The 21,731-nt window shown below is 37.9% G+C and overlaps 1 protein-coding gene and 1 pseudogene across 1 annotated transcript; both read right to left on the reverse strand.

The window, feature by feature from the left end:
• Positions 1 to 644: 644 nt before the first annotated feature.
• mphosph6 (M-phase phosphoprotein 6) lies at positions 645 to 7,996 on the reverse strand. The gene is made up of 5 exons (XM_052122480.1): positions 7,828 to 7,996; positions 7,595 to 7,707; positions 4,917 to 5,007; positions 2,948 to 3,057; positions 645 to 2,863 (listed from the first exon to the last, which is right to left on the reverse strand). The coding sequence occupies exons 1-5, from the start codon at positions 7,876 to 7,878 to the stop codon at positions 2,722 to 2,724; spliced, it is 507 nt and encodes a 168-aa protein (XP_051978440.1). The 5' UTR covers positions 7,879 to 7,996; the 3' UTR covers positions 645 to 2,721.
• Positions 7,997 to 11,244: 3,248 nt separating this feature from the next.
• Positions 11,245 to 18,682, reverse strand: LOC127640493 (sorting nexin-20-like; annotated as a pseudogene).
• Between the last annotated feature and the right edge of the window lie 3,049 nt (positions 18,683 to 21,731).

Genomic DNA, 21,731 nt, shown 5'->3' on the forward strand with positions numbered 1-21,731 from the left:
ATTTGTGCAATGGTAAGTCGCAATTCTGATATGAAGTCATATTTATGATATAAACATAATAATTACTGTAATCAAAGTCATAACATTGAGATTAAAATTCTTATTTATGAGATACTGTACTTAACCAGAATTAAAAAGTCAAAATTATGAGACATTAAATGTGCTCTAAGCGATTTTAGCCGTTCTGGAACTTCCACTCCTTTCATTTAACATTAGTACATTTAAAAGCAAACAGAAACTTTTCAGAAAGCTATTTGTCAGTTGCTGAGGAAAACAAAGGACCTGAAAGGTCATAGAAGAGGTCATAGAAAACTACCACTAGAGCTAGAAGACAATGAGAACATGCTAGTTTTTACATTTTCAGAGAATTATTTTCATCCAAGTTTGATATAAATAATAAGAGAATGTCTCTAGACTAGATGTTGATAAGAACATTATGCTATTTAAGTTAAATTTACTTCAAATACGTCAATTTGGTTTAAAACATGGAAAACACTGCCCTGCTGGAAAACCTGTTTTAAACTGGTAGCTGTGTTTTGGAACATGGTAGCTGGTTTCTAGCAGGTCTTTAGCTGGTCCAAGCTGGGAGACCATCTTAGACCAGCTTGTCATACCAGCTCAAGGTGGTCAATATGGTTTTTGGAACATGGTAGCCGGTCGACCAGCTAAGGACCAGCTACAATGTTCCAAATCAAGCTACCAGCTAGAGCTGAATTTTCAGAAGTGAGTGCTCATTGTTAAATAAGGTGAGTTGAGGCGAAATGCTTATTAAAATAGCTGATTGATCCATTTATTATCAGATATTCATGAAACATCCAAGTACGTACAAGTATTTACATTTTGCTATGGCTTTTCTGCAATAAATCAATGATTTCCTGCCACTTTATATGAATTCAGTAAAGGAAGCTGTAGTTGTGGACTGATTGATTTCACTTTGTTCTTGGTAATATGGATAATGTGCTCAATCCCCATATAGATATACACATATAGAAAAATAGAGAACCTCTAAGCGCTTAAGATTGAATTGGGGGGTTATGTCATCGGGACACACTTCAGTGTTATGTAGTGCTACCTGGCTAGACCTCTGTATGTAATTTAACAACTGGCTCAGAACACACTTTTAAAATTTAGGAGAATAATCAGTAAATTACGCACTAGTTATTGCCTTTGACTAATTGGTAATGTAATCAAGAATGTAATCCATAATTAAGTAATGTTATTATGAAATTAAATGTGGTCCAATTACAAGTACTCATTTTTGTAATCTGATTATATAATCTAGATTACATTTAATCAGTATACCCAGGGTTTAAAAGTAGAAATGTGAAGCTTATGTATTATTTGAGCAGTAAAGTTGTTTAAATTGTCTTTTTTTACAATTATTTTAGGGTTTGTTGACATTACACAGAAAAGGTTAGTAAATTATTTTCTCTCACTAAAATCATATCAAAGCACATATTGTTTGTCTTGGGAGTTCCACTTTTGAAACAGTTTGCTTTTTACCTTTCCAAAATTGGCCCCATTCACTTCTATTATACAGAAGTGCCTCACTGTAACCTCGATTTTGGCATTTTGTTTTTTAATGTAACTTGTTTTTTGTCCATGTGGCAAAAATGTAAATGGGGCTTTCACATACACTGCCTGGCCAAAATAAATTTAAATGCAGTTTGGATTGAAATAATGGTTATGATCTTGAGTTGCTTCAATTGGTCATGTCTAGGCTCAACAACGCTCTGAGGCAATAAAATGAATTCAGCTGACTACCTGAATGTACAGAATGACCAGGTTATCCCATCAATGGATTTTTTCCTTCCTGCCAGCACGAGCATATTCCCCATTGAAAGTCTATGGGATGTGCTGAAGAAGACTTTACGAAGTGGTTTGAATCTCCCATCATCAATACTGCCTTTAGCTGATTAACTGACTATCAATGGCGTTAAGGTCAGGACTCTTTGTTAGCCAGTTCAAGTGTGAAAATGATTCTTCATGCTCCCTGAACCACTCTTTCACAAATTTACCCAAATGAATCTTGGCATTGTCATACTGGAATATGTCCGTGACATCAGGAAAGACAAAATCCATTGATGGGATAACCCGGACATTCAGTACATTTACTGACTTCATTGTATTGCCGGAGTCTAGACCTGACCAATCAAAGCAACCCCCGATCACAACGATTATTTAAATCCAAATGGCAGTGTTTTTAGAGCTTAGTTCTGTCTCCTTGTAAAGACCTCAATATCTCAAACATTTTTAAAGGTATAGTGCACCCAAAATGAAAATTCTCTCATCATTTATACACAGTCATGTTGATACAAACCTGCATGACCTCATATAAGAGAGTTTTGGAAGAATGTTCACTCGGCTCATTTCCATAGAATGAATGCATACAGTGAGAAATGTCATTTTTGAGTGAACCATTACTTAAACTCAATAAATAAGGGCCAAATGTTTAAAGAGTTAGCCCACATATCTTGAAAAAAATGGGTTGTCATTTAGTTTTTTCCTGGGATCATGATGGTATGTTTAATTGTGGAAAAATATATAAACTTACAACCAAATCCAAGTCCTGTATCTTTTCCATAAAAAAAAGATTTTAACAATCCCTTCCTCATTGTAGCTAAACAAATAAAACCAAATGTTAAAAAAAAAGAAAAAAAAAAGTCCATTCCTTATAAAATAAATCATTTACAGTGCCCGCAGCTGTGCGATTAAAATCTCTCAGTCTTGAGGCTTTAGGAACGCCTTTTTTGGTTGAAGATCAACAACGTTGCAGTTCACGTCCTCTTGTTTATCTGTGATTGCGGAACGATCTCGCTTCTTTGCAAACTTTTTCTTCATGCTTCCAACCAAACTTTCATATCTGAATAAAGAAAAAAAAAAATGTTTTATGTCTCTGACAAAATCTCCTGTACTATGACATCACAGTAACATCACTTCCTCTCACCTTCGGGCCATCTCTTCATCTGTAATATCGGTCTCCATTCTGCTCATACCATTATCATCTTCATCATCATCATCGTCGTCTTTAGGGGCATTCATCAGAACCATTAATTTCTACAAGAGATTTGGTTTTGTGGTGAATTAGAAAAAACACAGGCTTAATTGAATTACTGCCAATAACGACTTAAGTGCCAAAAAAACTACATTAGTAATATAGGGAAGCCCAGGGCTAGTTGTCACACGGGCTGCATCTCAATAATTGTGTTTGAATTGTGTCAAAAGTCCAATTACACACACATTTTCTCTAGTTTTGGTTTTGCATGTTTATTTCTAACACCTAGTTTTAAACAGTCTTAAATTAGAATAAAAGGTTGTCAATTATCTACTCCAAAATATAACCTACAATTTCATATTTTTCTAAGAACTGTTCGGTAAAGAAGTGAACAATTAAACCACACTGGCATACTTCAGGTAAGGTAAACTTGTTCTCTGTACAAGAACAAATTTTTTTTTCTCATAAATATCAGGTTGTGGTGTTTTAGAAGTTATAATTTTAAACACATTTCTTATAATTTCTGTTGGCTAAAACAATGGATAGATATATTTGCATCTCACATATTCCACATTAGAGTACAACAAATGTGACAATTAATAATAATAATCATGATTATGCTGTCATTTTAGAACATTTTCATTACACTTCAACAGATTTATTGCACTTTCATGTTGACCCAAATCAAAACAACATGGCATCACTGTATTTAAAAATGTAAAAAACTGTAAATAAAACTGTGAACTTTGTTGTTATTATAATTATTATTATTTACAATATACTGTATATATTTCTGTAATCATTTTTTAACGTGTGAACAATTGTGCATCTGATCACTCTGCAAATAATCTAGAAACAATGTGAATTAACACCAAAACAACTGAAGCAGAAATATTTGCGAAACACAAAATTTGTCACTGCCAATACTTTTGGCCACAGCTGTAGGTCAGTTGAGGTGAAAATGGACTTCTAACGAGCTTGTGATTTGGTCTGTCATCTGTAGACACAGCCCATAATGGAAATGAACAACAACTATTTGCATCTTTACCTGGCTGCTTCATTTTTTTCTCCCCTTTGAGAAATTTGGAATGCCCAATTCGCTCCAAGTCCTCGTGGTGGTGTAATGAGTCGCCTCAATCTGGGTGGCAGAGGACGAAACTAATTTGCCTCCACATCTGAGACCGTCAATCCACACCTCTTATCACAAGACTTAAGCGTGTTACCGCGGATGTAGCACACGTGGAGGCTTCACACTATTCTCCGTGGCATCGACGTACAACGTTCCACGTGGCCACTGAGTGCAAGAACCACATTACAGCAACCACAAGGAGGTTACCCCATGTGACTCTACCCTCCCTAGCAACCGGGCCAATTTGGTTGCTTAGGAAACCTGGCTGGAGATATTCAGCACACCCTAAATTCGAACTTACGACTCCAGGGATGGTAGTCAGCTTCAATACTCACTGATGTTTTGCAAGGAGGAGCTATTTTAGATATTTTTAAATATACTTGCAGATTTTGGGTGATTAATTATTAAACACACATGCTAAGTCATAATATGTGATAAGTCAGATCTAACAAAACATGCATTAACTACCAAGCACATCACGAGGGCAAAACCCTTTTCGGATCAAAAGCAAGTGTTTATTGACTCATTTGCATCGCCTAGGAATTTGTGGGTTGTGAAACTGAATGTATTAGCCCTTTGCATTGCTGAACATGGATCAATCAATCAATTCAACACTTAAAGAAGATTGATGTAAAGCCTGTTTTAAAGCTACTGCTGTCAAAGTGCACACTCCATCAGTTAAATTGCTCAATGCCCATTTTATATGCCTTTTATGATATTACACATACATAATAAAATAAACAAAATAAATGTCATTGTGCAGCCCTATGTATATAGGCCAAGAAAGTTTACCTCAACATCAGGATTGAAGCCTCTGAATGACATTCTGCCATAAACCAAATCCTCACAGGGAACATAACTTCTCTCCTCAATGATGTAGTTTCTAGTAAAATAAATAAAAGTATTTCTCTCATTTGCAATTGTTATGTGACATTTATACAGTGACCAAATAGTTATAAACTGAAGCCACACTTATATGAACAAAAAGTCTGAATGTCATTGCATAACTTTCAACTAACGTTTCTGAGCGAATGCTGAATTTTAAATAGCAGACCTTCTGTTTTATCATTTTAAACGCAATTTTAAAAAAAAATGTGTTGCTTGAAAAAAAATAAATTAAAAACACAGATACTGCCAATATCGTACTTGAACCCTTGTGCGACCTTCGGGAAATTTTCGTCTTTTTCATTTTTCGGCTGTGCCAAATGCAATATTTGATCACAGTGCCATAAAGTATAAAATCATGAATTCTATGATATTATGCTTTCATTCCAGACAGAGCACTGGCTTCAAAATGTTACATTTTAATATTCTCCACCAGATGGCGCCATGTTCCTCATGTTTAGCCTACGGAGCAAAAACATTCTTTTTTTCCCTATTTTCTGTTTGCTGTATTATAATGCAGTATTTCCAAACCTTTTTCTGCCATGGCACACTTTATAGGACTACGGCACACCACTATCCCACATAGGCTACCCATCGTCAATATTTTTCCTATTCAAGAACTTGTCCATGTTTTCCGTTCATCTTAGTAGCTTGTTTCCTTGTAATGTTTGAAATTCAGCTATGAAAAAATTTCTCAAAATTAGACCTTCTCATCATCTTTCATTTTGACGGACAGGGTCGTAAAAATTCCATCATAATCTATTATTACCCGTCATTTTAATTTTGATATTTTAAAGAAAATTAGACATTTAATTGCTTTTACTTTCATTCACATTTTCATCTTTAATCATGAACTTACAGGATGAGCATATAGCAGAGTATGCATTTATTTATTTATGAAGAGAACAGATGGACAACAGAGACACCACATGAAGCAGATGAATGATGAATGCGATTCAAATATGAACAAAACACGCATAAAACTGAACAGAACTCAATCGACAACTCAAACCTTCCTCCTGGTCCGCATCGACTTAAACTGTGTGCTCGCCTGTGCGTAATCAAAGCATCAAGGGAGACTGACGCGGAGGCGATTGTCATTACATTTTGCATCTTTGCCTCGGACAGACGACTTCTCGTGGCAGTTTAAATTTGGTTCTGGATGCTGAAAGCATCACACGGGCAATTTTACCAGTTTGCAACGTAAAAAAGCAGGCGTGCACAATAAACATTGAAAACATGTATTTGAAGAGAGAAAAAAAGCTTGCAGTTACTTTGATAGCAGAAAGTAATAAATATTTAAATACGTTTATATTTAGGTCAAAGTGTTTTCTTGGAGAATTTAAATTAGTTCAATAACTGGAGTCTCTGATATTTGTAAACGATAATGTAATATTTAATAAAAAATTTAGACATTCAATGTCCTTTCACAAATTTGGAGAGTTTTAAAATATTTCTTGTTGCTTAGTACTCTCAAAGACATTATTGGTGAAGCAAAAACGTGTTTGTGAAAAACACTTTGGTGTAAAGTCACTTCATAGACTTCAATGTATTCTGCAGCGCTGACGTGAGTCATGTGATGACCCTTTAACACGGATAAATATCACTCACTTTTGCACATTAATCATTGCTCTGAACAATCACAAAAGTGACCGATTATGGTTTCAAACTGGAGAATTTCTCTGAAAGGTGAAGAGTTTGGATCCCTTAAATAATTTTTTTCTTCATGCATTTATTTTGTGGAATTTGATAATATTCCACAGCACACTAGCACAGTGGTTGGGAAACACTGTTATAGAGCACTGCAGGCCAACTGAATAAATGATGCAGCTAATCACGTTTGTATTAAAGTCAAGAGTGTGTTTTGTATGCGTGTGTGAAAAACAACAGCGGCATTATGCAAACAACTGGCATTTAATGGGTTAAAATCCTGAAAATGTATGAATATTTGGTAGTTATGATCAGGACTGATGTTGTTTAAAAAGTCAGTGAAAGTGTAAAATAGATAGATATAATAATATATATTATTTTTATGGCAGTTTTTTAACAAGGACATTCTTGTATAGGTCATAAGGTCCTGAGTGTGATTTTTTTTTTTTTTTTTTTAAACATGACACTGCACAAAAACAGGTTCATAGCAAGGAATTCTGGACCACATGAATATATATTGCTCTGAGCCTCTTACCTATGAAATAATACAGTTTCAAATTTGTTTCACCCCACTAGCTACAACCTGAAAATAAAATATGCATCAAAATCAATGTTGCTGCAAATCATATAACAGATACTGACATATCCCAGACTGAAATAATCAAAAAACATATTTCCCCTTAGCATTAAGTAAATGGAAATTGAAAGGCTTAAAATCCTGAAATTTTATGAATATTTGGTAGGACTGATGTTGGTTAAACAAATTACCTGTGTAAAATAATATTAATATATAATATTATGGCAGTTTTTTTGACGTGGCAATTTTTGTCCTCGAAGTAACTTTTTTTTATTGACGCACAAGGGTGCATACATGTTTTATCTAATGAAGCAGCATTCACAGAAGTTTAAATAAGTTTAAGCATCGGTGTTCTCACTCTTTGGCCTTGAGTTCAGGCAGATCCAGGAACCAGTGCTCATCACTGATGATTCTCTTCTCCTCTTCATCCAGCTGCTTCCTCGCCTCTGCGTCCAACCCTCTCTGCATGAACTACACACGCGCACACAATTAACATGTTTACAATGTATTTCATCTTCATGTTTGAACTGCACATGTTCGAGCAGATTATCATGTCTGAATGACAGATTCACAGCTTTCAACTCTTCATACCTTCATCCGCAGGAGATTTTTTGATAGTTGCGTTGATCCATCGTTTGCCATTTCAGATTCGAATTAACTAGAAGTTTTAATGTGAGTTAATGGAAATAAAGCGTGTTTCTTTTGGTTATATTTTCCTCGTGGACGGCACGACTACACACTACCAGCTAAAATAAATACGTAGACGTGTGGGGTATGCGCATGCGCTGTTGAGGGTGAAAGGATTTATCAGTCGCACAATACACATTTATCGAAAATAATTACAATTATATAATGCATCATTTATATTTTACTTGATTGTGAATCTTATTTACTTATATATATATCAGAATTAAGTGTAATACAATTTACAAACGTATATTTACTATAATAGGGAACTCATCGATTGCTCATGTCTGAAGAGTTGTATTAACCCTATGTTTCCCGGTGATGCCATATGGAAACAAATCAACTTCCTCTTCAGATTGAATCAATAAACATATTTTTGTACATTTCACCACCGTGAGGATTTTGCTGCATCACTGGTAAGTTAAATAGCTGTTGACGTTGTTTACAAATTGATTTGATCCGTTGACGTATGGCAGCTGTGTTCAACCATGGAATAGCAGAAATGCATTATCTTATTAAGAATAGTTATAGCTCGTTGCTACAGTTATATTATTTAATTTATGAATAATTTTTTGGAGATGTTTATTATATCATAATTTGATTTATGTAAAAATGATACAATTGTTGTCATAATATCTTAATGTTAATTAAAATTGTAATTACTATCTTGTTTTATTGATTGATATTTTGTATTACTTATAATTAAAGTGGTACTCTGAAGTCCTTGTGAAAATGCTTCTATTTTGCCTTTTCATTGTATACATCATTTTTTTGTCACAAATTAAATTATCAGCATAACAATGAGTGAGTCAGTTTTGATTAGTTATCCATAAATAATTCAGAATCTTTAATATTTGTATGTTATACATTTTACATTATTACATTATTCATATTTCATTTTATATAGTCACATATTTTTTGAACCTATTAAAAATGATATTTTCTTGCTTGTTTTATATTTATTTGTTTTATTACTTAGTTAAAAATTCTCTGAAGGCATGTAAAGGGGAAAAGGGGTGATGCTTTAAATTTGTCACACTGATCAAATGAAAGGCAAAAAATGCTCATTAACTTTGCAAAGAGAAATACTGCCCAGCGATCCCAAAACACAGTCACTATGGAGAAAAATGGTTTCAAAAAGTTTTTTATTTGAATCTTGAGTATAGTTGAGCCAAACTTGTCTGTCACAGCAAAGGCTGTAGTCTTAAGTGACCTGAATTCACTCATAACTCACTTTTGACCAAATGTGTAGCTTCTGCATTTTGTTTTTCCAGGGCAGAATTGAACAGCAGCACTGAGTAAAAGACCTCCATCATAAAGAGTGACAGCAGACCTGGAGGAGATGAAAAAGATGGGACCTGTGGTCTCAGGTGTGTCTGATGAGGTGCGTCTGGATCGAACCGACCACTGGCCTGTGATGGAGAAGAAAGGCAGGTGCAAGTATCCCGGCTGTAAGGGCATCGTCCGGATCAAGTGTAGCAAATGTCATCTGCACCTGTGCATCACATCAGAACGGAACTGCTTCCTGGACTTTCATAAGATCACATAAGACTGTTACTGACACACATGCAACATGTGCTTTTGTTTAGATATTAAGTTTTCCATTAATATTTGATTAAAGTTTAATTCAAACATTGTCACAGTTTTTGTTTGAAGTTTGATGTCTCCTTTACAGTTCTGTGACAGTTATTAATTGTATGGTTACATAGCAGACAGTAATTATGTTCAGCACAGTATCGCGTTCATTAAATACAGTGCTTTGGAGATGAGATATTGTTATTGAGTTATAGTGGAATGTTTCTGAATTAAAACTAGAACAAAAAGTATGTTGAACTTCAATACAAATAATGTTTTACGCTTGCTCACAAACTGCACTGTAATGATTCATAGTAACGATATTAAAGGATAAATGATAATGATCCATTCTATTTTGTTTGATGCATGTTCCCTGAGTGCATATAAATTCATAAAAGAAACAAGAATTTAAGAGAAATGGATACTTCATTAAAAAAAAAGATTTTCCATTGAGGTGAAAGTTTCCAGATTACAGAGCCCCTTAGAGGACAGGGAGTGCATTCATTTCTAAAATATTTTTGTGTTCCTTCAAAATAAGTTTTATGTTCCCTTGCAGTTTGTCCATCCTTTATGAAAATGAACCAGGGTTTAAGCACAGCAACCATAGTCGGGCTTTGGTATTTGAATTATCAACAAAATATACCACAGTTTTACTACAGTGACTATAGTTCAACTATGACGTGTATAGTGAAACCATAGCCAAAAATGTATCATTGCTTAATTTGTATTCAAATAAAAAATTATAACTAATAATTCTGCCACAAAATATAGTTTTACTATAGTAATACCATGATTAATTTGTGGTACAATATGGTTTTTAAAATCCATAAAAACATGCCCTTTTGAGAATTAATCATGGTTTCACAATAGTAAAACGGCAGTAAATATGACTGTAGTAACCACTTTGTGTACCACAAATGCACTATGGTGTTACCATGGTGGAATGATGATTTATATTACCAGTTTTGTTGTCCTGTTAAAATTATGGGAATATCATGGTTTAAATGTAGTTACTGTAGTCAAACCATGCTAAGTTTTTGGTTAATATGGTTTTACTACGAATACCATAGTTCAGCTATGGTTACTGTAGTAAACCATGGTTAATTTTCACAAGGGATGGATAAAGCTGTTATCAGGGAATACAGAATAAATGGAATGCAAAACATATTGCGTGGAAAAGTAAACTATTGTGACAGGACAGAAAACTTATTGTGAGAAAATGCAAATTATTGTGAGGAAAACTTATTGCAAAGGTGTGTAAACTATTGCAAGGGAACGCAAAACATACTGGGAGTGCAAACTATTGCATGCGAACACAAAATATATTTTAAGGGCACACAATCTATTGCAAAGGAACAAACTATTGCATGGGAAAGCAAACATTATTAGTGAGGAAAGGGATTGCAAACTAAATTAACCCCAGTGGGTTCTTTAAGGGGCTCCTTGCCATTTACTAGTGTTTCTAAAAGTGCACGTTTATTTGTATTTTTCTAAACATTTCTTTATTTTTTAATTATTGGAGCAATCTATACATTTTATATCTAACCAAACCTATATAAAAGGTAGTTCTGGATAGTTGTAAGTGTGTTCAGAGTAGTTGCTATGGTGGTTTCTAACTGGCCCTCTAGATATGATATATTCTGGTCTGTAGATATGTCTCGTGTCACTCAAATGTAATTCCAGGATTTTTTTTCTTGTCTTTCATCACTTAAGCAAGAAATAGCTCACCTCTCCACAATAAGCCACTCAATTTGAGGAATATTTCATGTCCATAGCACAAATAGTTTGGTTTACCCTAAATCTGAGCAATACTCTTGCAACCCCCATCTGTGACATATGCCCATGTGAAGAGTTTCTTACTCTGGTCAGTTCTTCTTGTAATTGGGCTACAGGAAGCCCAAGACTGTAACCCAAATCAAAAAGAGCCTCCAGCAGGGAACTCTGATACCGTCGCAGCTCATAGTGCATCACAGTGGGCAGAGCCTGGCAGCCGGTTTCAAAAGCAGCATTGAAGTCTTCTAGATCCCTCTGGCACACCAATATAGCGCATAAGGTAAGTATCACCACAGTAGGGTCATGAGAAGACAGTTTTTCCTGAAGTACAAGTACCTTCTGGAGGCCCTCAAGGGCCCGGGTAAAGCAGCCTCCACACAGTAGGTCATATGCAGTTTTTAGTTCTGATGAGTGAAAGAATCTTGGAAAGTTGGTGATCGATGTATATAACGTAGGGAGTAGAGTTGAGTAAAATAATCTTGGAGGGCAATGCACCGCTCTAAGATGTTCTCATCTGAGAAGTTTCCCATCATTCTCTTCCTGGACATCACAATGTCCTCCATTTCCTCACTGAAGTCCAGTACGAGCTCCTGGTGGAGGAAGTTGGAGTAGCGTTGCTTGATGGCTACTTGCTCACAGTCATAACTGCTTGAGCGAAGCATGACAAACTGGTACTCCTGCAGGACAGAAATCCCCAATGGTCATCCCATGATGCCTTACTGACTCTAAGGCCAGAAACATACAGAATGCAAGAGAACAATGCAGGCACAAATGATTTGCCAACATATTGCAAGCGCTTGATCCCATTGTACATGCTTAACATATGTTCTTGTGTTGTCTTCAAATGCCTGTGCCATTAAACCGGCCCTACCGCTATTATCATTTAGAGACTAGAGAATTTAATTAACTTGCTCAGCAAGATTCTCATTAAATTGTTACTATGACCTGAGATTGGCCTGAAAGAGAAAACTGACTGTAGAAACCGGTTTATCTAAACGCCTGCTATAGCAACCGACATAGCTGATAATGCAATGTGAAACATACTTGCGTGGCATTAGGAATTGCATTCTGACACATATCATGCTTTAAATTGAGCTTTCGAAGTATGTACTTCCATAGAGTATTTTTCAGACCTGTTGAGGCACAACGCGACAACTTCTGAGCATCAACGAATTTCATTATAGGTTACTCGATGAAAATTAAAAGCACTGTAAAGCAACAAAATCACAAATGGGGGTTAATGGCATGCAATAGCATCTGCTCACTTTGCCATGGAGTGGGTGGTCGATACAGAGCTCTTTTTGTTGCAGTTTGTTGCCCATGATTCTCTCCAATACTGTGGGTAGTGTAGTTCTCAACCAAGAACACATTTTTTTTAAAACTTTTTAATATTTTTGTAATCTGATTACATAATCCAGATTCCATGTAATCTGTTACTACCCAGTACTGCTAGCAATTACACAACAGCGACTAGAGACCTCAAGTGATAATTTCACAGGCGGTGTGTATAGGGTTTTAAAATTTGATCAACCTTGTTGCATCGCTGGATAATTCCCCATCCTGTCGCCAGAGGTCACTGTCGCTCATGTCGCCACAACTCGCCAGTAAAATTATCAAAAAAGAATAAGATATATTTGTTTTTTTGCTGTAGAAATATTTGCTGAAAGCATTAAGAGACAGTATCTTCCACCAACTCTAACACAAGGTTTAATTACATTGCTCCCTAAACCAAAAAAAGACAAGCTATATATTGATAATTGGCGACCTATCTGTTTATTAAACAATGATTATAAATTGCTGGCCCTAATTATAGGTAGAAGATTAAAAAAAGTTTTGGATTCCGTAATTGATGAATCACAATCGGGATTCATGAAAAATCGACATATAACGAATAATATAAGATTAGTGTTGGATGTCCTGGACTATTCAGAATTGATTAATGATAATGGGTTTATATTATTCTTAGATTTTTATAAAGCATTCGACTCGGTAGAGCATCAGTTCATCTTTGACACGCTTAAGAAATTTGATTTTGGTATTTTTTTTTCTTCAGCAATTAAAACCCTTTATAAAAAATGCAACTGTTCTATTAAATGATTAAATGGTACTTCCCCTAGATTCGATATTACTAGAGGAATTAGGCAAGGGTGCCCTGTCTCTCCATACCTCTTTCTATTAGTGAGTCAACTTCTTTCTTCTCATATTAAATCAAGTCCAATGAAAGGCATCACTATCTTTGATAGAGAGATCAAAATAACCCAATTAGCAGATTACACTACGCTCTTCATTCAAAACGAAGACCAGATCTCAGTGGCTACTGAATTAATCTGTGAATTTTGTGAACTTAAATTTGGCTAAATGTGAGCTTATGGCCATCAAGGAATGTTCTGAAGCATCTTATAATGGTATTCCCTTAAAATCTGAGGTTCAGTATTTGGGAATAAGCATTACTAAAGATCAGCACAGAAGGTGTTTATTAAATTTTAATCCTATTGTTGAAAAAACTAAAAAGAAATTAAATCACTGGCTTATGAGAGATCTTTCTTTAAGGGGCAGAGTTTTACTTACAAAGGCAGAGGGAATTTCTAGACTGACTTATGCAGCAATGGCTTTGCATCTTAATAAAAAAATATGCAAAGAAATAGATAAAATACTGTTTGACTTTAAAACAAAATACATTACATAAAGAAAACAGTTATAACTAATTTATATGAAAATGGTGGCCTAAATGTTTTGGATTTTGAAATGTTAAATAATACATTTAAAGTTAATTGGCTTCGTCAGATTGTCAGAAATCCTTACTCAATTTGGTACTTTATACCCTCCCATATTCTTTCTAACTTTGGTAATATACATTTTCTTCTTAGTTGTAATTATAATATTGATAAAGTACCAGTGAAACTTTCGGAATTTCATCGCCAGGCCTTTTTATCATGGTCATTGATTTTCAAGCATAATTTTTCACCACTTAAGTATTATATATGGAACAATAGGGATATATTATATAAGCGCAAATCGTTGTTTTTGAAACATTGGTTTGATAATGGCATCATATTGGTGGATCAGTTATTTAATTCAAAGGGTTTTCTTTTCACTTACAATGAGTTTTTGGCGCATTATAAGATTCCTGTAACACCAGGGGAATATGCAAAAGTTTTTGGAGCAATTTCTCCTGAAATCTGTATGCTGTTCAAACATCAAAAAAGAATGAATACTCAACAATTGTTCCCACTTACTATAGTAAGTACTTATGTAGGTAATATCTGTTTTTCCCTTAATGTGAAGAACAGATCTATAAGAGAGTTATTTCAAAGAAATTATGTGTCTTTGCCTTATATTTACTCATATTGGAATCGTTTTACAGAAGATATTGTGTGGAAAAAGGTTTGGCTTATACCTAATCAATATTTAATTACAAACAAAGTTAAGGAGGTATCATTCAAATTGATACTAGAATATATACCCTGTAAAACATTACTTTATAAAATTTAAAAGTGATATTGATGTTAATTGTACCTTTTGTGACAGTTGCCCTGAAACTGTGGTTCATTTATTTTGGCATTGCCCAGTTGTAAGACCATTTTGGCAAAATGTCTGTGATTTTATCACAAGAAACATTGATGACCAATTTATGTTGTTTTGGAAACATATTTTATTTGGTATTTGGGAGAACAGTAGAATCAAGCATTGTCAGATTTATATAATTAATTTTATTCTTTTAATGGCAAAATTTTATGTTCATAAATGTAAATTCTCCTGTAAAAAACCTTATTTTACTTCATTCAAGAAAGAAATTGAGCTTTATATTGATTCACTCCGATTTTCTATGAAGCAAAAAGCAATTAAAACATTGAAAATTTGTAATTGCTTTAATATCTTCATATAAATTAGCAATAGCCCCCTAGTGTGAAAGTCTTTGTTATATCTATGTTGTATATCAATGATGCATACACAAGTGTTTGTACAAACTTTGTTGATAATAAAAAATAAAAATTTTTTTTAAAAAAAATATTTGCTTTTTTGCAAGTCACATGCAATTAGAATGCCCCTTAACATGGACCAGAGCCATATAAAGAGAGAGTTGCGACAACGGAAGTTCTAAATGCTTGATCGTCACGTGATTCACGTAGACTTCAGATAGTTCCAGGAAGTGCTTTGGCGGGCATTTCAAACTGTTAGAGTAGAGTGACAGAACTGCGATTTCTGGTAATTAGTAGTCAATAAATGCATTTATTTTATATATTTATGTAACACACCGACATATGTATGTAGCATGAGTATGTTGTTACAGCGATGTTGTTTTTTAAAGATCAAATCAGCTAATATTTGAGGATTAGTGTTCTCATACCGTTATTTGCCTCAACTTATTTCAGGCTAGGGTTTCTGTTGCATTTTTATGTTACCTCATGTTCATTGTTTTCACTAATCTCATGGTAACTAATGTCATATTTATGACTTTTCAGATAGTACAGAGACAGGCTGGTGACAGGTGATTTCCAGCTCGCACCGCACAATGGGTCAATGAACTATTAACTATTAGCAGCAGTTACGTAAATGTAAAATTTAGTGAAATGAAGCTTATTGTTTACAATTCTATATATAGTAATATAATTATTTATGTATTATAAACATTATATATCTAATGTATAATTCTTACAATACTTATTCATATACACAATATATTCAGCTTTAAAACAACTTAAGCATACTCGTATATAAACTGCCATTCAAAAGTAATGAGGCTGAAAATTCAGCTTGGCATCACAGGAGTAAATTACATTTTAAAATACATTAAAATAGAAAACAGTTATTTTAAATTGTAATAATATATTACGATATTACTTTTTTTGTATTTTTATTCAAATAAATGCAGTAACTATTTACAGCAATTCATGAATACATTTCTAATAAATTAAATAGCATGCCAAGCATTTTGTATGTGTCCTTTCTTTCATGTTGTCGTTGCATAGTCTTCACCATGGTTTGCTGTGCTGCATGGGGATGCTCCAATCGCTCAGAGAAAGGTGTGCGAATGTATGGCTTCCCCACTGACATGGAGAGGAGAAAAAAATGGTTGGCTCAAGTCAGCAGGAGCAATCTAAATATAAATAAAAATTACAACAACAAAAAAATGTGTGAGGTATTTGCAAAGATTTTACAATTAATAGGGTGTTCGTTACTAACTTTATCCAGCTCCAATCCTTGCCTAATCTGTTAGTTATCCGATAACATCCCTTATCTCCTAATTTAATGAGTAATACTCAACTATAAGGTTTTAATTTACAAGTTATTTTTATTTAGATGTACTGATAATATACAGAATAAGATAATATTATTCTTTAAACGTCTCACCTTTTAAAAGTGCGTCGCAAACGGTTTGTTCTGATGCATCTCTACGGTGTTTGCTGCTACTTCCGGGAACTATTGAGAGGCTCCACGAGCCGCCATTGCCGTAAAAAAAAACGTTCCATTGGAGTCAATTGAGTTGTCGCAACTCTCTCTCTATATGGCTCTGACATGGACAAGATTTATCAATTTATCTCTATCAGTTTATCGTATCACACCTAGTTAAGACAAGGTAGCCATCCTTTATCCAGAATGGAACTGTCGAAATATGAGATAATGCATACCATCTAAGTATTTTAAAAGAAACTTTTTAAATATTAAGGCTGTTTTTTTACACTATACACATATTTAGTTGGTGTTTGGTCGATGATTTGCACTGTGGGGATTTCAAACAGCACTTTAATGCTCCTGAAGTCCTGCTTAACAGCTCTCCATTGTTGCTGCAGTTTGACTGGTGTCAGACAGGAGGCGCTAAAGCCCGCATTTGCATCTACATCTGTATAGAGACGTATACACGCTGACTAAAACCACTGATGGTCAACACACAACAACAGATAAACATCACCTTCTGATTTCATAATCTCATATAACTGATCATTAGTAAATTATGTTTCCTGCTGTTGTGAGGAATCCATGATGTGATGAAAGTGTTTCTTTATTATCCACTGTCTAAGTGTCATGTAGTTCTGTTTGTTCCTCCATAAACTCTGATCCCAATTATCTTTCTTTGAGAGAAAATGTGATATTTGAGACAAGGATTACAATAGTGCAAAATTTTACCACTCAGTAAGTTTATCTCAGCCTGCTTTTGCCGAGAAAAAAAGTGCCTTGTCAAGTAATTAATGGTTACATTTTAACATGATTTAAATGTTTTATTATATGTCACCAGCATTCACAATAGACGTTCTGATCTTGGTTAGCTTCCTTTAATTTTTTTATTTTCACATAAAAAATCTTCTTTGAAGCTTAAAAAAACAAATTTTTCGATGGGTTGCATGGCGCCATGCGAGGGTCGGACGTGTGCTAGTTGCTAGTTTTTAATTCTTTTTGAGTCTTAAACTGGTAAGATTTGATACACCCTGCTACATAACTGTTCTAAGAAGTCAACATGGCAAAGAATTCAAAAACCTCTGGCTCTGGAGACATTAAAAGACACTTTCATGCTCAAGCTGGTACCCCAGACAGGGCGCAGACCAGGGATTTGATTTGGACGGTGTGGTGGGAGAAATTCAACGTCAGCTGTCCAGAATGTCTGTAATGCTGGTGAAGGTCGTGTCCTATCTTGCGGTATTATGTCGATCGTTAACTTTGTTATGTTGGTTATGAGAATTGGGGGATGTCGAGAAACTGATCGATTATCTGGAGTCATCGGAGCCCTCGGTGAGTACCGGCTCGGAGACCCACGGTGGGAGACAGGCCCCGAAAAATTCTGGCCAAATTTCTGAGATCATAAATATATTTATATCACAACAGTAAGCATTGCCTTTCATAGAGATGATGAGGTGAGTAAACCATTTGGTTGTATTCATGTTACTCTCAAGTGAGCTTGACTCACTGAACATACACTTGACTGTCTGAGAAAGCTGGGCACCTTTTTGTTTATTTATGTGTTTGTTCCATCTAGCGGCGAGTTTTTTTTTTTTGTGGATTAACACTCTTTTGGGTCAGTTGTGGATGAATCTGCACATTGTACTTGTGCTTCCTATTGGATGGATTTTGTTTTGTGGAATATTTTTTTGTAGGACATTGGATGGATTAGTTCTTCTACTACACTCATGAAACAGCCGGCTCACTGAGTATTCGATTGACTGCCCGAGGAAACTGAACAGGTTTTTTTGTGTGTGTGTGTTGTTACGTCTAGCGGCTGGAGTTTGTTTTGTGGATTAACACTCCTTTGGGTCAGTTGTGGATGAATCTGCTCATTCTTTGTACTTGTGCTTCCAATTAGATGGATTTTGTTTTGTGGAATATAGAAGGTTTGTGCCTAATTATTCGGACATCATCAGCCCGCCGACTGATCTCACTAGAAAGGGAGCTCCAGACCTGGTCCAGTGGACTGAGCCATGCGCTTTGTGGCAGGCCGTTGTTACATTCTACTGATTTCTCTCTACATTTGTGTTGCAGACCGATGCGTCGGACAGGGGGTTGGGGGCTGTGCTGTCCCAGCTGGTTGAGGGGGAAGAGTGCCCAGTGCTGTACATCAATCGGAAGGTCTTGGAAAGAAAGGCGAGGTACAGCACCATTGAGAAGGAGTGTCTGGCCATCAAGTGGGAGGTCCACACCTTTGCTACTGCCTCCTTGGGCGGGCTTTCACCCTCTGTTCAGAACACACCCCACTCCAGTGGCTCCATCGCATGAAGAATACAATGCTTGGATAATCCGTTGGTATCTGTCTCTTCAGCCATTTAAGGAAGTCCTTCTAGACAAGCTTGTTGAAACCATTATACAATCATGTCAATCCTCTATCAGGCAATAGTGCCTGAACCCCGCCCCTTCAGTCGTGTAATTGGCCTATATAAACGGGTGCCCTGACACAGAATTTTTGGACTGAGGAACAAGAGTGAGTCCAAGTCATAACTTGTATTATGAAACTCTGAAGTAGTAGTACTGCCAGTTTTGGCAATGTCTAATTCCTTTCATCTCAGAGAACGTCTAGGTTACGTATGTAACCTCAGTTCCCCGATGGAGGGAACGAGACGTTGTGTCAGAGAACGACACTAGGGGTCTCTCTTGAGCGCCGATATTCACCTCTGTACTATGAAAAAAGGCCAATGAGAGTTGGCAGCCAGTATTTGCATGTCCGCCCCGGACATACGGGTATTTAAGCGGCGCAAATCACGGGAGTTCATTCAGGATTTTTCTGAGGAGCGGAAATGGTCCGGCCACAACAGGGGCTCGGCTCAGCGGCGTGGCAAAGGGGACACAGCGTCTCGTTCCCTCCATCGGGGAACTGAGGTTACATACGTAACCTAGGCGTTCCCCTTCTGTCAGCTCTCTTCACGTTGTGTCAGAGAGCGACACTAGGGGTCCACTTAAAAGCGCCATGTGCTGAGCCGTGTATGCGTGATCCGCTGATACAGGAGCGAGCAGGTATTCCTACGTGCAGAGCGACCAACTGTATCAGCCGCGCGTACCCTTCCCCAATGCCCCATTTAAGCCATCAGGATTCCTTATCGTTACCCGGAGGAGGAACAAGGTGACGACCGCCAACATGGGAACGGGCCAGCCTGGGTGGGCCTCTTTTCTCTCTATGTTTCTCGCATAGAGCAACTACGGCCGGGGCCCTTACACGCGTTGAGGGAAGGGGTCTTAGCCCTTGGTAGGGCGGGGAAGACCCTCGCGGAGGCCACACCTACCGGGAGGAGGCAAATTGAGTGGCACATACATCGCATGGCCTATACCTAGGCCTTATCTTGGAACAGTAGTCTTGGTGGTAGCACCAGCCTCAGAGAGGGGAGCATACAGCCACGGCACCTGAGGCAGCTGTGACTGCCTAAGGGAAACACGGCGTCAACTCACGTGAGGGGACAGAACCGTGGTTTTACACACAGGGGAGTCCGAGCAGGAGGCCTTACCTGTGGGGCCCCTATACCAGTACAGGGTAGCTAGCGGTACCCGCAGTGGTTTGGGTCGGTGAGTCCCTCCACGCAGAACTGCGACCCGCAAGGGCTAGGGGAGGAGCCAACCAGTGTCCCAAGCCTGGGATCTCCTGGGAAGAAGACGCACTGTTTCCCCTGGTTAGGGGAAGAGCTGAGTGCAAGCGATCCACCCGGTCAGATCGTCGGCGTGTCACCGAGTTCTCACGGGCTCGGTACCTGAGAGAACACGGGACGAAACTGACTCAACTTCGGAGATTGTAGAATCTCGCAAAAGTGTTAGGTGTTGCCCAGCCCGCAGCTCTACAAATGTCTGCTAGGGCAGTGCCCCTAGCCAGTGCCCATGAGGGCGCTTAACACTCCTGGTGGAGTGGGCTCGGACCCGCAAAGGGGGGCACGGCCTGGGTGTGATAAGCCAGGGAAATGGCATCGACAACCCAGTGGGCGAGTCTCTGCTTGGAGACAGCGTTCCCTTTCTGCTGTCCCCAAAGCAGGCGAAGAGCTGCTCAGAGTGTCTGGTGCTCTGTGTGCGGTCCAGGTAAATACGTAAGGCACGTGCCGGACACAGCAGTGAGAGGGCTGGGTCTGCCTCCTCCGGGGCAGCGCTTGTAGGTTCACCACCTGATCCCTGAAGGGTGTGGTAGGAACCTTGGGCACGTAGCCGGTCGCGGTCTTAGCATCGCGAAAGTGTCTGCCGGACCGAACTCCAGGCAGGCGTCGCTAACAGAGACGCATGCAGGTCCCGACCCTCTAGATGGAGGCGGCGTGATCAGCAGGGCAGTCTTGAGAGAGAGGGCCCTGAGTCCAACTGAGTCAAGCGGCTCGAAGGGGGTCTCCGAGTCCCCTCAGGGCGACCGAGAGATCCCAGGAGGGAAATAGGTTAGGCGGGAGGGAATCATCCTCCGGGCACCTTTTAGGAACCTGACAATTAAGTCGTGCTTGCCAAGAGACTTGCCGTCTACCGTGTCATGGTGGGCGCGATAGCAGCAACATACACCTTGAGGGTGGAGGGGACAGCCTCCTCTCCAGCCTCTCCTGAAGAAACACGAGCACTGACCTAACTGCACACTTCTGCGGGTCTTCGGCTCGGGAAGAACACCAGTTCGCGAACAGGCGCCACTTCAGGGCGTAAAGATGCCTGGTCGAAGGGGCTCTGGCTTGGTTAATAGTGTCTATGGCGGCTAAAGGTAGGCCGGCTAGACCCTCAGCGTCCCATCCAGGGACCAGGCGTGGAGTTTCCAGAGGTCTGGGCGTGGGTGCCAGAGCGTGCCCGTCCCTGAGAAAGAAGGTCCTTCCTCAGGGGAATTCGCCAGGGAGGGGCTGTCATAAGGAGCGTGAGATCCGAAAACCACGTCGGTTGGGCCAGTAGGGGGCCACCAGAGTGACTTGCTCCTTGTCCTCCCTGACCTTGCATAGCACCTGTGCAAGAAGGCTCACTGGGGAAAAGCGTGCTTGCGCAGCCCCACGGGCCAGCTGTGAGCCAGAGCATCTGTCCCCAGGGGAGCCTCTGTGAGGGCA

This window comes from Xyrauchen texanus, chromosome 49 (assembly GCF_025860055.1).
Source record: "Xyrauchen texanus isolate HMW12.3.18 chromosome 49, RBS_HiC_50CHRs, whole genome shotgun sequence".
Lineage (NCBI taxonomy): Eukaryota > Metazoa > Chordata > Actinopteri > Cypriniformes > Catostomidae > Xyrauchen > Xyrauchen texanus.

What these genes read in the sequence shown, in the direction of transcription:
- mphosph6 (XM_052122480.1), bottom strand. Translation starts at nt 7,878, where the DNA reads ATGGCAAACGATGGATCAACGCAACTATCAAAAAATCTCCTGCGGATG. An exon ending in AAAATCTCCTGCGGATGAAG is followed by an intron (nt 7,708 to 7,827) that starts GTATGAAGAGTT and finishes GCGCGTGTGTAG; the next exon opens with TTCATGCAGAGAGGGTTGGA. An exon ending in GCTTCAATCCTGATGTTGAG is followed by an intron (nt 3,058 to 4,916) that starts GTAAACTTTCTT and finishes AATCTCTTGTAG; the next exon opens with AAATTAATGGTTCTGATGAA.